Raw genomic sequence first — 17,289 nt, 5'->3', positions numbered from 1 at the left:
TTATAGGACAAGTCAATTGCATCTTGGTTTATAATGTCAAAGAGTTGATTGAAAGTTCGTGCAAAGGAGGGAAATGCAGAATATTAGCTACTCCATATTAGTCACCATACAGTGCTTGTATATAGTGCCCATATAATACTGCCACATAGTGCTGATACAATGCAATATAGTACTTGTATAATACTGCCATATAGTTCTTATATAGTACTGCAACATAGTACTTGTATAATACTGCCACATCATGCTTGCATAATATTGCCATATAGTAAAATGCTGCATACAGTTCTTGTAGAATACTGCCATCTAGTGGTCATATAATACTGCTACATAGTGCGCATATAACACTGCTATGGGAACCTTTAGAATATGAAGAAATTTAACATTGGAAATCCATAGCAACTCCTGGATTCATGGCAAATAGAGATGAGCGAGTACTATTCGAAACAGCCATAGGAATGAATGGAAGCGGCCGGCACGCAGACTTTGCCGGCGGCCAGCCGGTTAACCCCCTGTGTGCCGGCTGTGTACATTCATTCCTATGGGTGCGTGCTATTTGAAATGGGAGTTTCGAATAGTATTCACTCATCTCTAATGGCAAAGTCTGCCTGTGTTACATGTGCCTTTAGTCATGGACCTTACTACAGAATTCATCAGATTTCATCCCGTATAAAAGGTTAAATTCACTATGAAACAGAAAATCCAGAGCATATTTGCCACATGTGAACATGCCCTGAATCTCAAGCAGCTATCCTTTCTGTGTTAGAGATATAGAAGGAAGGATGTGGGGAGCGCCAGGAAGGACCACTATCCCACCAGATAGTCTATGGAGACGCCAAGCCCCGTATGTCAGGCAGGTGGGTACACTCATCATACATGATCACTTACACTGAGGAGATCTTTGTGATCCTTCCCTCAGTCCGGCTCTTCTCTTCCACATATAAAAGTGATTTCTGCAAAGTTCCAGGCCCTGCAGGAAGGAAACCAGGTCTGAACATCTCACATTGTACTGGGATGTGCCGGACCAGAAACTGAGAGTGACTACTGCTCCTCTGCTGGTAAATCTTCCAGAATCTAGTGATTGTCTCCGCTTTCCTTTTCCTTCCACCTTTACATTGAGTCTTTATTCAGTTCTTGACATCAGTTCTCTAGAACATTTTTTAGTTTCTTCTTCTCGAAAGCTTCTTCTGGTGGCTCTACTATGGCCTCTGCGATGCTCGATCGTGTTAGTTTAGATCTGACTACATTTCTATTCCTGCTCTCTCTGATGGTCAGAGATGAACAGTTCTGGTGGAGATTGTCTCCATAGTGTTTGGGTTCTGTAGGTGTCCATGTAGATACAGCAGGATAACGCAGCCCTCAGATCAGCAGCCACCTACATTGATACCACAATGCTAACCATGACAAAGTCCTAAAGGAATCTGGCTTCAGAAGTTTTACAAAGTTATTTATAGGCAGTAAAAGTTCAAACCAAAACATGTCACCAATGTCAGACAAGCATGTCCCAAAACGTGGCTTCAGGAGTCAACATAGACAATTTGCACATAAAGGTAAAATGCAGTTGGGTCCTATTTTAAGATGGGGGGTGTTTGGTATTTATGATCTAGTCTTAAGCCTTGGTTGATCTTCAGATCTCAGAACTTCAGATGAGATTTAATTTCCTTTCCACTCCTAATATGACAGAGGACATCTTGAAAACCTGGTGGATCCAGCACAAGGAGGGTACTTGGTGTTAGCCATGTGGAGGATCTATTTGTGGGCAGTGGGAGAAGAAAGGGATTGTCTATCAGGGTCATAGATAGATTCTCCATCATCGGGGCAAAGATCAAATTTGCTGCCCTAGGCCTTTATCTAAATACCTAAGACAAGGCAGAGAAAATGGTTTCGGCCCTCACTGGTACCCACAAGCCCCATCAGCCGACCCCATCTATACGTCAGCTCTTATATCACGTATCTTAGTAAGAATTAATAAGCCTCCAATATTTGCAAATATTTTATTTCTCAGAAGAAAACTTTATGGATGGCTGATATGTTATACACAGTGGCATCTGCTATATAACTGACTGACTCTCGGTGTCGCACAGACTTGTTTTCGCTCCATATTACTCAGGTGACAGGAAGAAGACTGTGCAGGCAGCAATAAAGCTTCAGGCTATCAGATATTCAAGGCAAGTGCGGGTAAGGTGCAGAAAGACGGGAAGAGGGAAGCCTGGAGTAACACTGGACAGTAATTGGCGACAAAATTGCAACCCCCAACATTTTTGGATGCTGGTGGTCACCTAAGAGCAGGGGTATAGACATCCTCTGCTGGGCTGGCAAACGTAAATTGGAGAAACCATGGTTTGAGGAAGGTGATGGATTTGAGAGGGGGGGGGGGGTTACTGGATGGAATAGGCCGGTCATCTCCCTATATTCACATTCTCAGACTTATAATGAAGTATACAGAACCCTCGTGCCACAGATATACCCGGAGTCCAGTGGTCACTTTCTGACTGCTGTCTTTGGAAAAGATTGCAACGCCTCTCAATCAAGACCACCAGGTGGCGCTACACCTGACAAAGGTGCCAGCCCTTATAGACCTATAGGCAGTTTATAATATACTGGCACTTACAAGTCAGATCCAATCCAGATTTATTGCCACACGTTTCACTTTCTAGACACTGTCCCCTTCATGTAACATCTGTCCACTAACCCCCAAAATGTCCTGTCCTGAATGATACCTATAAGAAAGGGGGGCATCTTATCCCTTCGCAACATTCATGAGCCAAGTAAGACATTGTGATAAACCTCCCTTTGTATTTGGGTGGTCTCCTCCAGGTACCAGCCCTCACTGCTCCATCCTCGTGGATCCTTTAGTGAGAGGATTATCACACCAAGCTGTTGTATTTTGTTGTGACCCTCAAACCTCTAAGGTAAGGAAAAATAAAAGGGTCGCTGGTGATCTTTCTGGATGTACCAAATTTATCAAAAGGATTAAACCTACCAATAAATTCTGCACATCTCACCCCAGCAAGGCATTTTACTACGACTGACATCACAAACACCAGTCTTAGTAAATACCTAATAGAGTTTCCTGCAGTGACCACTGCAGTGAACATTAACTATCTGTAACAAATAAGCTCCTAAGCACCCTCTAGTGGTAGCTACAGGTAGTCAGAATAAAATTTTTACATTTTGGCTATGTCCCACAGGGAACTTGAAGCTTCAAATTGGAAAATGAATTCTGACGTTATTCAGCACAGAATTTTTTAAATAGAAAAAGAAAATGGCAGCCATGTGCGGACATTCACTTTAAGGCAGATTCTCATAGGCAGAATGATCAGGTTTGTATTGCTTGAGTACCATTAGTAGGTATTAGAATTATAAGGAGCACTTCCCTAATATAAGACTTTGATTTATTTTTCCTCTTCAACAAAATGTTTCTCCTTCACCCCTGTGGCCACCACAGCGAAGAAGAGTTCTGGGAGGAAGGTCCTGACGTATAGTGCTGCCTTGGGGACCGGGTTTGCCATGAACACTTCTTGTTTCCTCCTGCTGACCGTGCGCAGAACTTCTTCAGCCACCTCCACTGGATGGACGCCGTAGGAGAGTTTTCTGAAAAAGACTAAAATATAATAAATTTAGTAATATAATGAAAAGAAGAGGTTGTCACAGCCCCGCCCCCTGGAAATAATACCCCCACCCCCTTACATTTCCAGATGGAGGCTTCCCAGTTGCCAGGTTCAGGCTGGACATGGTATGACCGGATGAATGTAGGACTGACGGTGCTGACAAAAACATCGAACTCCTCCACCTCGGCCCTCAGGCAGTCGAAGAATCCTTGTATGGCATGTTTCGATGCTGCATCTGGATATAGAACGGGTGAAAAAAAATGTCTTAACATTGCCTTTGAAATTAATCTACCAGTTACTAACCGGTCCTACAAGGCCGACCGCCATTACTACAAATACTCACAGGCTGCGCGAAACGGAACGCCCAGCTTTCCTTGTATGTTGTTAACTAGAACAAGCTGCCCTGTCCTCCGAGAGATCATATGAGGAAGAACAGCTGCGGGAGAAAGTGACATGAAATATAAGAGAAATCATAAAAGCTTTTCATACCAAAAAATGTCTTTGCTTTTGCAGCAGCTGATTGACATTGAGCGCATCCCCTACGCTCCCTTTCAGTCATACACCCGGGTCATTCACTTCCTCTTCCCATATTGTGTTCTTATTGTATTATGTGAGTGCTTACTCACACCAATGTGAAAAACAGTCACGTGTCAGTCGTCTTTGTAATGTCCATCACATTTTGGCCGTGGCTGCTTTTTACAGTGTCTGCAAAGTGGATGAAATTCTTGCTAATCCACACCATGCCAATCCTATCCACACATTGCAGAAAAAAAATCTGCACCGGATAAGCTGTGTTTCTTTTTCTGCAGCTTTTTTTCTGCATTTTGCTACGTGGGCCTTAGCCTAATTCAATCTGGTTTTTTCCCGGTTCATTTTAACTGACCATCAAAAAATAGAAGATGTCTGAAGTCCCACCGGTCTCACCGGGCGGCAAAATGGTCATCACAGATGTACTGGTCCATTTGGTGAGGACCACAAAATGAACACGTATGTGAAGATAACCTAAACAATCTTGTATATAATACTGAGACATTAGGGGGTCACTTACTTTTGATTAAAGTAATGGGGCCAAAGTAATTGGCATCCATGATCTTCTTGTCCAGTTCCAGGGTGACGCTGTGCGCCGGCCCCTTTATCTTCATGCTGGCATTGTTTATTAGCACGTCCACGCAGCCGTAACAATCCTGGATTTCTTTGCCAACAGCTTCGATGTTATTGACATCACTAATGTCCAGGAGGACCAGCTTGGGGGTAAAAGTCTGGGGGTAAAAATGAACAATGTGTGACTGTCTGCTTACACTATGTCACAACCTGCGTTCAGGTTTCCATTCATGGGGTCCACTTGAGTCCACTTAACCTAATCTGCTTAAAAAAGCGGTTACTGGCAGAAACCCCATAGACTATAATGAGGTCTGCCAGGTTTCCACCAGAAAAAAGGCGGATTCGGGGACAGAAAACCTAAAGAGAGACCAGGCGCAGGTGTGAACCTGGCCTTAATGGTGTCTATTTATTATATGGATGGATTATGGGGGAGATAACCACGTACCACACTGGGGTCCGCGACGCTTATCAGGGCATCATGAAGAGCTTCTAGTTTCTCCCACGTTTTTCCACATAAGACCAGACGTGCTCCTGCGGCATGGAAAACTCTGGAACATTCTGGAAAGGGTAAAAAAATATTCCAAACTCATATCAGGCAATAGTTAAAACGATTTACCCTGAACCCACCCCCAAATTCATGTAAATGACCCTATATGATGTCATAGTATGGTCTGGTACTGCAGACCTGTATTGTGTGCTACCATATTGTCCCTCTATATGGCGCCATATTATTCCTCAGAAGAGGTGGAAGGTGGCACTACTTCTTATCCCCATGTGACCCCCAAATTACTTCTTCATACCGTAATAGGAGGAAATTGGGAATAAATATGTATCACATATCACATATGTAATATCAAACACAACACTTTACCTTTCCCCAATCCAGAAACCGCATCGGTGATCACAACTACTTTATTCTTCACTGCAGATCTGGACATGAGTCGGACGACTTCCCGATAGATATAAATGATGCCGCTTATCCCCAGTATGAGCAGCGGTAAAATAAGAAAAGTAAGAAGTCCCATTTTTTAATCTAAAACTGAATAGTAAGAAAAATAGAAAATCATTAATAAATTTCCAAGACTTCCCTCACCTCCCAAAAATACAAAAGAAAACTTTTTTATTAATGTCTGGCAGTATTGTGCTACAGACCCAGATCTGAGCAATCGCCAGACCCAGACGTAAATCGCATGAGCTGCTTCTTCATAGACCGGGCTGACATGCGTTTTTTTCCATATGTATTTAGTGGTAGAAATTAGATTTATTTTTTTTTGTAGTTTCTGTGGTCTTATTGAAATAAATAGCACATCTAGCTGCCCTTGTTTTTCTGTTGTTTTTGTGTGGTGATATTCTATATATACTAGATACTGTATAGCAGCAGTACATGGGCAGTGCATAAGCAGACAATATGGGTACTACCATGGAGTATGTAAGTGGGCTCTCTATGGTGCTATTATTAGGCAGCATTTGTTATAGTCAATATAACTTTCTATATGTAACGATGAATGAAGGGACAAGCAGAAGGTGCACAGCCATAGGCAGCAGAGTGAGACTGCGGAAAGCCCAAAGGCCACAGGTTATCCTACTAATATTATAAGTGTGAAAGTTTGTGTGTTTGGATGTTTGTGAGTTTGGATGTTTGTTCCTCAATCACGCTAAAACGCCTGGACGGATTTGCGTGCAATTTTCCACAAACATAGTTTTCCCTTAGGATTGAGTCACAGGCTACTTTTGGTGCCACTAAACAACATGGCTTCCTAGCAGGAGACTCACAAAAGCAGGACTCCTAGCCCCAGCTATAGACTCACACACACTGCCTGGCATTTCCTGCCTCAACCTGCCTGCACACTCCTTACTGTCTCCTCAGGAGTAGCCCTCACTCTACTCACTCACATTTATATATAGATTTCAACTATATAACAGATCACATTGTCTGTATCACTACATACACAATATAACAGATCACATTGTCTGTATCACTACATACACAATATAACAGATCACATTGTCTGTATCACTACATACACAATATAACACATCACATTGTCTGTATCACTACAACACATCACATTGTCTGTATCACTACATACACAATATAACACATCACATTCACATTGTCTGTATCTCTACATACACAATATAACACATCAGCTATAGACTCACACACACTGCCTGGCATTTCCTGCCTCAACCTGCCTGCACACTTCTTACTGTCACCTCAGGAGTAGCCCTCACTCTACTCACTCACATCACAATATAACACATCACATTGTCTGTATCACTACATACACAATACAACACATCACATTGTCTGTAGCACTACATACACAATATAACACATCACATTGTGTGTATCACTACATACACAATATAACACATCACATTGTGTGTATCACTACATACACAATATAACACATCACATTGTGTGTATCACTACATACACAATATAACACATCACATTGTCTGTATCACTACATACACAATATAACACATCACATTTGCTAGCCCACCAAACTTTTTAAAGCACTTTTACAGTTTCACACGTCTGTGTCCGCCCAATTCTCAAATCACCACAGACGAAGTCGCGGGTAAAAGCTAGTAGAGAATATATTACAGAAGGACCAGAGGCTCCAGGTATATAGAAACGGCCTAGGAATAAAAACACGCTAAGCAGACAGACATAATAGAAGCATGCATGCAAACAGAACAGGACAAGGAATTCCGTCTGTGTCCGTCTCTTTGCTACAGTTGAATGGACGCTAACTTTTCAGACCACATTGTCTCATTTCATAGAGCATGAGATTCTGAACTAAAGTATAATGGACTTTAATTAAAAATGTCTCTTCTTCCTGCCTGAAGAAACCATCTAATGTTCCTGCCACTAGGTGTCATCCTTCTAATTTTCAGAAAGCTAGCAAGTGACGGAGAGAAAGTTGAGAAGAAAGAGAGGAGAGAGAAGAGAGAGGAGAGGAAAGAGAGGAGAGAGAGAAGAGAAGGGAGAGAGAGAGGGAAGAGAGGAGAGAGAGTGGAGAAAGAGGAGAGAGGTGCATTTTCCCTCTTCACACAGTGAATGCAGAGGGGATGGGTTGATTCCCTTCACAGCCTGCAAACACATCTGCAAACTGTTGCTTGTGCAAAAGACTAAAGATTCAGCAAATCTCACAGCAACAATCCTACTATCCTTCTAATTCTACTTCCTATCTTATCCTACTAATCCTTCCTACTAATAATATTATAAATGTGAAAGTTTGGGGGTTTGGATGTTTGTGGGTTTGGATGTTTGTTTCTCAATCACGCAAAAATGGCTGAACGGAGATAGGAACCCCGATTAAAACATAGGCTACTTTTTATCCCGGTAAATGACATCATCAGTGAAGGAATGTAGGTTCACACAACATTAAAGAACCTGTGATGACATCATCACAGGTCCTTGAGCCATTCTAGGATAGGATCATGCTAGCCAGTGGGCGGAGTTACACGCTATTTTGTGGGCAGAGCTATATAGGATGAAGCTGGACAGTGTGAAAGCTGATGAAAATAGAGTCTCATGGAAGATCAGGAGCTTACAGAACATGCAGGATGTGTGTGGGCAAGAGGAGTATATCGGGTGTAGATTTTCAGTGAGTACGACGGGGAATGTGTTGTTCTGCCTCTGATGGGGGAAGGGGGAGAACTTTGGAACATTTCAGCAACATCCGTTCAGCTCTTTGTAACACAGAAGCTGCTCAGACATTCACATAACCAAACCCCTGTAATCACAATTGCCCGATGTAGCAGAGCTTACGCAGCGCTGTAGCACACCTCTGTAGGCTCTCCATATACAAACATGTACATACAGCTGGGTATCCTATGCACATGCAGCAATGTAGCACAGCCAAGACGCGGGAGCAGGCTGAACAAACTTTGGCACATTTCAGCAATATCCATTCAGCCCTTTGTAACACAGAAGCTCCTCACACACTGATATAAGAACACCCCTATAATCCAAATGGCCAGATGTAGCAGAGCTTAAGCAGTGCTATAGCACAGCTCAGTACGCTCTCTATATGCAGAGATGTACATACAACTGAGTATGCTGCGCATATGCTGCGATGTAGCAGAGCCGAGACGTGGGAGCAGGTGGGTCATCCTCAATAGCAATTGGCTAAATATAAGTGGCTCAGCGCCAACACCAACTTGCAGACGAAGTCGCGGGCATATGCTCTTCTCTTCCCACTTCTTGCTGCTTATGTGATTGTAGCTTGGCTTTATTCACAGGCAGCAAGCAGCTTTCCTGACTGTGCTCTTAGATTGTATTTTCATCCCTTTGTTTAGCTTCTTGGTTGTCTATTTGCCCTGTATTTGTAGTCCAGTGTTAATGGATCCAGGGCCGCCAATCTAATGAGGCAAGGTGAGGTGGTGGCCTCAGGTGGCACTCCGGTGGGGGTGACAGCCATAACAATTAGATTTTTTTGTTTGTTAACTTTTTTTTTTTTCTAAACTAGTGCAGGAGAGAGCCACTCTGAAAACAACCCGAGCTGTCCTCTCTCCTTTTTTTTTAATGTAGATTGTGAGCCCCATATAGGGATCACAATGTACATTTTTTTTCTCTCCTATCAGTATGTCTTTGTAGAATGGGAGGAAATTCATGCACACACAGGGAGAACATACAAACTCCTTGCAGATGTGGTTCCTGGCGGGATTCAAAGCCAGGACTCCAGTGCTGCAAGGCTGCAGTGCTAACCACCAAGCCGTCCTATCCCGTGCTGGTTTATAACTCTGCGTCGCAGTGCAGGTTGCATCATCACGCCTCCTGCACTGAGATGCAGACGTCTCATTGCCAGGTGAAAAGAAGAAGCAGCAACAGCAGGAGCAGCCGCGAGGCCAGTGAGTAACATACTTTTTTTTTTTGTTTTATAATAGGCCGCTACCTGCCGGAGTATCCCCAGCAAGTAGCAGCCTATTTACCTACCTCCCCTGCTCACTGCCGTCACCGCTTCCCCTTGTACTATCGGATGCGGGGGTTAGCTGTGAGCAGGTCCAGGCCGCGATCCCACTACTGCTATTATATTATACTCGGGGGTCTTTTCAGACCCCCGAGTATAATAATTGGAGCCCCAGGGGAGGTGAGGGAACATAATAAACAATGTTACTCACCTCTCCGGGATCAGATGTTGATCCTAGCAGGCTTTGGGCTTGTATGGTAATGTCCTAGACGTGACGTGGTCTGGGATATTACCATAGGTGTGCAATTGTGGAGCATAATAGAGCTTGCAGGGTCCATTGTGCTCTCCCCCCCCCCTTCCTCCCGCAACCTCTATTATGCCCCACAGTCTATTGTGCACTGTGGGGCATAATATAGGCTGCAGGGGCTGCTGTGGGACATTTTATATATAAATAGATATATATATTATATATATATATATGTATATATATACACACATATATATACATATCAATATATATCAAGTCATAGCTGGAAGAAGTGGTCATGCCAGTCCAAAGGGAAGAGAAGGGAACTGTGGGAAGACGTCTCCTGTAATTATTACTGCACAAAATATTACTGCATTGTATTCACTGTAATGTTACCACTAGCACCCCTCCGCTGCCTGAGGTGGATGATCAAAAGATGAAAAAGCCTTAAACCCCCAGTATTCAGTCCGGGTGGTGAGGAGGGGCGTCTTTTGATCGTCCACCTCAGGCAGCAGAGAGGCTAGGTTCACCACTGAATGGAGCTCCTATATTAGGGCCCCTTCACATGGAGTATACGCTCGCTGATTCTGAACGTGTAACACATTCTGAATCAGCGGCGTTAAAACAGATCCCATTGCTTTCTATGGGAGCCGGCATACTTGCGCTCCCCATAGAAATGAATGGGCTGCTTTTTTCCCTATTGCTTTCAATGTGATACGCGCATATAAGATAGCAAAGGATATTAATAATGGTTGTGTGAACCAACCCTAACATATACACTGTATATACAACATATAAAATATACACAACATCACTCCTACACATTATATAAAGTGTACATACAATAAAAAAAAGCCTTCATATAATATAAAGTGAACAAACATTTCAAAGCCTACATACAATATAGATGCTATATACAATATAAACGCTACATACAATATAGACGATACATACAATCTAAAGTCTGACTATATTATAAACACTACATACAATATAGAGCCTAGAGCAGGGGTGGGCAATTAATTTTCCCATGGGGCCGTATAAGAAATTGAAACTATGCTAGAGGGCCGTGGCACGACAAATTTAGCTCCACCCACTTCTACGTTGACTCCGCCCATTCCCAATCATCTTTCCATGTGCCCCCACACAGTATAATCCTCCTACAGTCACCCGTACATTATATGCCCCCACATTGTAATGTTCCCTTCCAACTGCCCCACAGTATTAAGTCCCTCTCCTGCTGCCCCAGTATAAACTGGTGGAAACTAGAGGGGACATGAAACTGGAGCAGCTGGAGGGGGACGTTAAACAGTGGGGGTAGTTGGAGGGCGGCAATAAATTGACAGCTGGAGCGGGACATGAAACTGGGGGCAACTAGAAGGGGACATTAAAATCAGGAAGCTGGAAGCAGACATAAAACCGTAGGGGTAGCTGGAGGGTGACATTAAACTGGGGGCAACTAGAGGCAGACAAGTCCCCCTACAGCTTCCTCCACGGTTTAATGTCCCCCCAGTCTGTGCCCTGTTCATCTACCCCCAGTTTCATGTCCCCCCCCCCTCCATTTCTCCCTCAGTTTCATATCCCCCTTTATTTTCCCCATTTCATGTCCCCCCCTCCATCTGCCATCTCTGCCCTAGTATAACATTCCCCTTCCATCTCTGCCCCTAGGTTACTGAGACACACACACACACATATATATATATATATATAGACAGACAGACATAGACAGGCACACATATAGACAGGCACACATATAGACAAACACACATATACAGACAGGCACACATACAGACACATATAGAGAGGCACACATATAGACAGGCACACATACAGACACATATAGAGAGGCACACATATAGACAGACACACATATAGACAGACACACATACAGACACACATATAGACACACATATAGACAGACACACATACAGACACATATAGACAGACACACATATAGACAGGCACACATATAGACACACACACATACAGACACATATAGAGAGGCACACATATAGACAGACACACATATAGACAGACACACATACAGACACATATAGAGAGGCACACATATAGACAGGCACACATACAGACACATATAGAGAGGCACACATATAGACAGACACACATATAGACAGACACACATATAGACAGACACACATACAGACACACATATAGACACACATATAGACAGACACACATACAGACACATATAGACAGACACACATATAGACAGGCACACATATAGACACACACACATACAGACACACACACATACAGACACATATAGAGAGGCACACATATAGACAGACACACATATAGACAGACACACATACAGACACATATAGACAGGCACACATATAGACAGACACACATATAGACACACACACATACAGAGAGGCACACATATAGACAGACACACACATAGACAGACACACACACTCAATCTCTCTCTCTCTCTCCCCCCTGCAGCTCACCTTACATCTCTCAGTACTTTATGACACGCTCCACATCTCCATCTTCGGCCGGCACTAAGACACGCCCCCTAGACACGCCCCCCTAGACACGCCTCCCTAGTCAAAGCTGTGCGGGCCGGACTGAATCAGTCAGAGGGCCGGATGTGGCCCGCGGGCCGGACTTTGCCCAGGTCTGGCCTAGAGCCTACATACAATACAGAGCCTGCATACAATATAGATGCTACATACAATATAAACACTAAATACAATCTAAAGCCTGAGTAAATTATAAACACTACGTACAATATAGAGCCTACATACAATATAAATATTACATACAATATAGAGCCCACATAAAATATAGATGCTACATACAATATAAACACTAAATACAATCTAAAGCCTGACTATATTATAAACACTACATACAATATAGACCCTAAATATAACATATAATATACAGTATATTATAAATCCCACATACGATATAAACATTACATACAATATAGAGCCTATATACAAATTAAACACTACATACAATATAAACACTATATATAATAAAAAGCCTAAATACAGTATATTATAAACATTACATACAATATAGAGGCTACAGTATAATATAAACACAACATATATTATAAACACTATATACAATATAAAGTCTATATACAATTTAAAGCAAACATACAATATAAACACTACAGACACTATAAAGCCTATATATAACACTCTCATAAATACACAGCACACACAATACATAGCTGACATACAATATAATGCTTGTATACAATAAAAGCTCACATAAAATATAAAGTCTACATACAACATAAACACTATATTCAATATACAGAGTCTACAAACATACCTATAAGGCCTATATACAATATAAAGTGCACACAAAGTATATACTCGAGTATAAGCCAAATTTTTCAGCACAGTTTTTGTGCTGAAAAAGCCCCCCTCGGCTTATACTCGAGTCAGTCTATGACCAGCCGCAATGTCAATGTATAGAATCTTCCATAAAATAGTGGGGGAAAAAAGAAGCTTTAAAAAAAATAAAAGTTGTAAATCCCTCCTTTCCCTAGAATACATACAAAAGTAGAGAATGACTGTGACACACATACACATTAGGTATCCTGTGTCTGACAGTGCCTGGCCTACTGAATATAGGGGATCTGCAGTGCTCCTGTTCCGTTGGGAAGGGGTTAATAGGAGCACTGCAGATCCCCTATATTCAGCCAGGCTGAATTCCAAGTGGGGAAAAAAAAACAGTCCTCAAGCTCAGGGAAGGGGCAGACAGACAACCAAAACACCCCCTCCCCTTCCCCAGCATCTACTGCACCCAAAAACTCCGACCATTTTAATATTTGAAATTTTCCAGTAGCTGCTGCATTTCCCCCCTCGGCTTATACTCGAGTCAATAAGTTTTCCCAGTTTTTTGTGGTAAAATTAGGGGCCTCGGCTTATATTCGGGTCAGTTTATACTCGAGTATATACAGTATATACAATAATATCTAAATACAAGATACATATATCTATTTATTTCTCTCTCTATATATATATGTATATATATGCTACATACAACGTAAAGAGCACATACAACAAAATGCCTGCGTACAATGCATAGACTACATAAAACATGAAGTGCACATACGATATACTGTAAAGCATACCAATATTATATTGCCTGTATAAAATATATAACATACACACAATACATTATATACAGTACAATAGGCCTCACTGGAGGTTACTTACAGTATATAGGGCTGTCCTGCAGTAAAGATCACACAGTCCTTGAGCGTCTCCTCCTCGGACGGCCCAGTGACCAGTGGTCGGATATAAATAGGACTCAGCTGTGAAGAAGTTGGACAAGATAATTTAAGCCCCTCTGTATAATCCAGAGAGGGGGCTGCATGGCAGCGTCGAGTTTCATATGACTTTCTGCAGGGCCTGAGTTGAGTATGACCTCTGACTCAATGATACTGTCCTGTACTGTAATAAGAGGATACGCTGGTGTATACAGTACTATATACTATACACAGGTATATGGTACTATAAGCATACCTCCCAACTTTTGAAGAACCGAAAGAGGGACAAAATGTGCGGCGCGCATAGTGCGCCGCGGCAAATTTAGCCCCGCCCACTTTTGTGTTGACCCCGCCCACTCGATAATTTTTCATGTGCCCGCACACAGTATAATCCTCCTACAGTCACCCGTACATTATATGTCCCCCCTCTATCTCTCCCCCAGTTTCATATACACCCTTCATCTGCCCCCAGATTCATGTCCCTCCATCTCTGCCCCCAGATTCATGTCCCCTCCATCTCTGCCCCAAGATTCATGTCCTCCATCTCTGCCCTCAGATTCATGTCCTCTCCATCTCTGCCCCCAGTTTCATGTCCACTCCATTTCTGCCCCCAGATTCATGTCCCTCCATCTCTGCCCCCAGATTCATGTCCTCTCCATCTCTGCCCCCAGATTCATGTCCCCACATCTCTGCCCCCAGATTCATGTCCCCACATCTCTGCCCCCAGATTCATGTCCTCTCCATCTCTGCCCCCAGATTCATGTCCCCACATCTCTGCCCCCAGATTCATGTCCTCTCCATCTCTGCCCCCAGATTCATGTCCCCACATCTCTGCCCCCAGATTCATGTCCTCTCCATCTCTGCCCCCAGATTCATGTCCCCACATCTCTGCCCCCAGATTCATGTCCCCACATCTCTGTCTACAGATTCATGTCCCTCCATATCTGCCCCAGATTCATGTCCCCTCCATCTCTGCCCCCAGATTCATGTCCCCACATCTCTGCCCCCAGATTCATGTCCTCTCCATCTCTGCCCCCAGATTCATGTCCCCACATCTCTGCCCCCAGATTCATGTCCTCTCCATCTCTGCCCCCAGATTCATGTCCCCACATCTCTGCCCCCAGATTCATGTCCCACATCTCTGCCCCCAGATTCATGTCCCTCCATCTCTGCCCCCAGATTCATGTCCCTCCATCTCTGCCCCCAGATTCATGTCCCTCCATCTCTGCCCCCAGATTCATGTCCTCTCCATCTCTGCCCCCAGATTCATGTCTCCCATCTCTGCCCCCAGATTCATGTCCCCCATCTCTGCCCTCAGATTCATGTCCTCTCCATCTCTGCCCCCAGATTCATGTCCCCCATCTCTGCCCCCAGTTTCATGTCCACTCCATCGCTGCCCCCAGATTCATGTCCCCACATCTCTGCCCCCAGATTCATGTCCCCACATCTCTGTCTACAGATTCATGTCCCTCCATATCTGCCCCAGATTCATGTCCCCTCCATCTCTGCCCCCAGATTCATGTCCCTCCATCTCTGCCCCCAGATTCATGTCCCTCCATCTCTGCCCCCAGATTCATGTCCCTCCATCTCTGCCCCCAGATTCATGTCCTCTCCATCTCTGCCCCCAGATTCATGTCTCCCATCTCTGCCCCCAGATTCATGTCCCCCATCTCTGCCCTCAGATTCATGTCCTCTCCATCTCTGCCCCCAGATTCATGTCCCCCATCTCTGCCCCCAGTTTCATGTCCACTCCATCGCTGCCCCCAGATTCATGTCCCCACATCTCTGCCCCCAGATTCATGTCCCCACATCTCTGTCTACAGATTCATGTCCCTCCATATCTGCCCCAGATTCATGTCCCCTCCATCTCTGCCCCCAGATTCATGTCCCCTCCATCTCTGCCCCCAGATTCATGTCCCCTCCATCTCTGCCCCCAGATTCATGTCCCCTCCATCTCTGCCCCCAGATTCATGTCCCACATCTCTGCCCCCAGATTCATGTCCCTCCATCTCTGCCCCCAGATTCATGTCCCACATCTCTGCCCCCAGATTCCTGTCCCTCCATCTCTGCCCCCAGATTCCTGTCCCTCCATCTCTGCCCCCAGTTTCATGTCCACTCCATCTCTTCCCCCAGATTCATGTCCCTCCATCTCTGCCCCCAGATTCATGTCCCCCCATCTCTGTCTACAGATTCATGTCCCTCCATCTCTTCCCCCAGATTCATGTCCCCTCCATCTCTGCCCCCAGATTCATGTCCCACATCTCTGCCCCCAGATTCCTGTCCCTCCATCTCTGCCCCCAGATTCATGTCCCCCATCTCTGCCTCCAGATTCATGTCCTCTCCATCTCTGCCCCCAGTGCCATGCCGTCCTCTCCTTCATCTGCCCCCAGATTCACGTTCCACCTCCACATTAAACTTACCTTCTCCTCCGCTCCCTCGCCGCTCTCTGCCCCGCCCGCCTCTCTCCCTGACACACGCGGCTGAAGCTGCTCACGTGCTCGCTTCGCCGCTGCGTCTCTCTCTCTCGCTGACACATGCGGCTGAAGCGAGGAGCTGACCTGTGTCAGCTCCTCGCTTCGCTGCTGCCACCGGCTCCTGGCTTGTACATCGCGTCTTGTACATCGCGGCTTCAGCCGCATGTGTCAGCGAGAGAGAGAGACGCAGCGGCGAAGCGAGCACGTGAGTAGCTTCAGCCGCGTGTGTCAGGGAGAGAGGCGGGCAGCGGCGAAGCGAGGAGCTGACCTGTGTCAGCTCCTTCCTTCAGCCGCATGTGTGTTCAACTCAGATCTGCGTCCTCTGGACGCAGATCTGAGTTGAAATCGGGACATACCTCCCTCCAACCGGGACCGCGGGACATGTCACCCAAATCGGGACTGTCCCGCGGAAATCGGGACGGTTGGGAGGTATGCTATAAGTAATATATGGTACTAATATATACCATACATACAGATACACTAGTACATACAGATGGAGGGTATAAATAAATAAATATATACATACTAGCTTTTACCCGCGACTTCGTCTGCGGTGATTGGAGAATTGGGCGGACACAGACGTGTGAAACTGTAAAAGTGCTTTAAAAGGTTTGGTGGGCTAGCAAATGTGATGTGATGTGTTATATTGTGTATCTAGTGATACAGACAA

At 44.5% G+C, this 17,289-nt stretch overlaps 1 protein-coding gene across 1 annotated transcript; it reads right to left on the bottom strand.

The window, feature by feature from the left end:
- Positions 1 to 1,977: 1,977 nt before the first annotated feature.
- DHRS7C (dehydrogenase/reductase 7C) lies at positions 1,978 to 14,200 on the bottom strand. Its single transcript, XM_075279501.1, has 7 exons — positions 14,093 to 14,200; positions 5,581 to 5,748; positions 5,155 to 5,267; positions 4,657 to 4,867; positions 3,952 to 4,044; positions 3,688 to 3,843; positions 1,978 to 3,601 (listed from the first exon to the last, which is right to left on the bottom strand). Exons 2-7 carry the CDS (start codon positions 5,732 to 5,734, stop codon positions 3,393 to 3,395), a joined length of 936 nt encoding a protein of 311 aa, XP_075135602.1. The 5' UTR covers positions 5,735 to 5,748; positions 14,093 to 14,200; the 3' UTR covers positions 1,978 to 3,392.
- Between the last annotated feature and the right edge of the window lie 3,089 nt (positions 14,201 to 17,289).

This window comes from Leptodactylus fuscus, chromosome 6 (assembly GCF_031893055.1).
Source record: "Leptodactylus fuscus isolate aLepFus1 chromosome 6, aLepFus1.hap2, whole genome shotgun sequence".
NCBI classification, from domain to species: Eukaryota; Metazoa; Chordata; class Amphibia; order Anura; family Leptodactylidae; genus Leptodactylus; species Leptodactylus fuscus.
This window is presented reverse-complemented; position numbering and strand designations above follow the sequence as displayed.

Excerpts from the sequence above, each read along its gene's own strand:
- DHRS7C (XM_075279501.1), bottom strand. The coding sequence starts at position 5,734 with ATGGGACTTCTTACTTTTCTTATTTTACCGCTGCTCATACTGGGGATA. Across the intron at positions 4,868-5,154 it reads GCGTCGCGGACCCCAGTGTG|ACTTTTACCCCCAAGCTGGT; the intron begins GTACGTGGTTAT and ends TTTTACCCCCAG. Across the intron at positions 4,045-4,656 it reads CCCCATTACTTTAATCAAAA|CTGTTCTTCCTCATATGATC; the intron begins GTAAGTGACCCC and ends TTTCTCCCGCAG.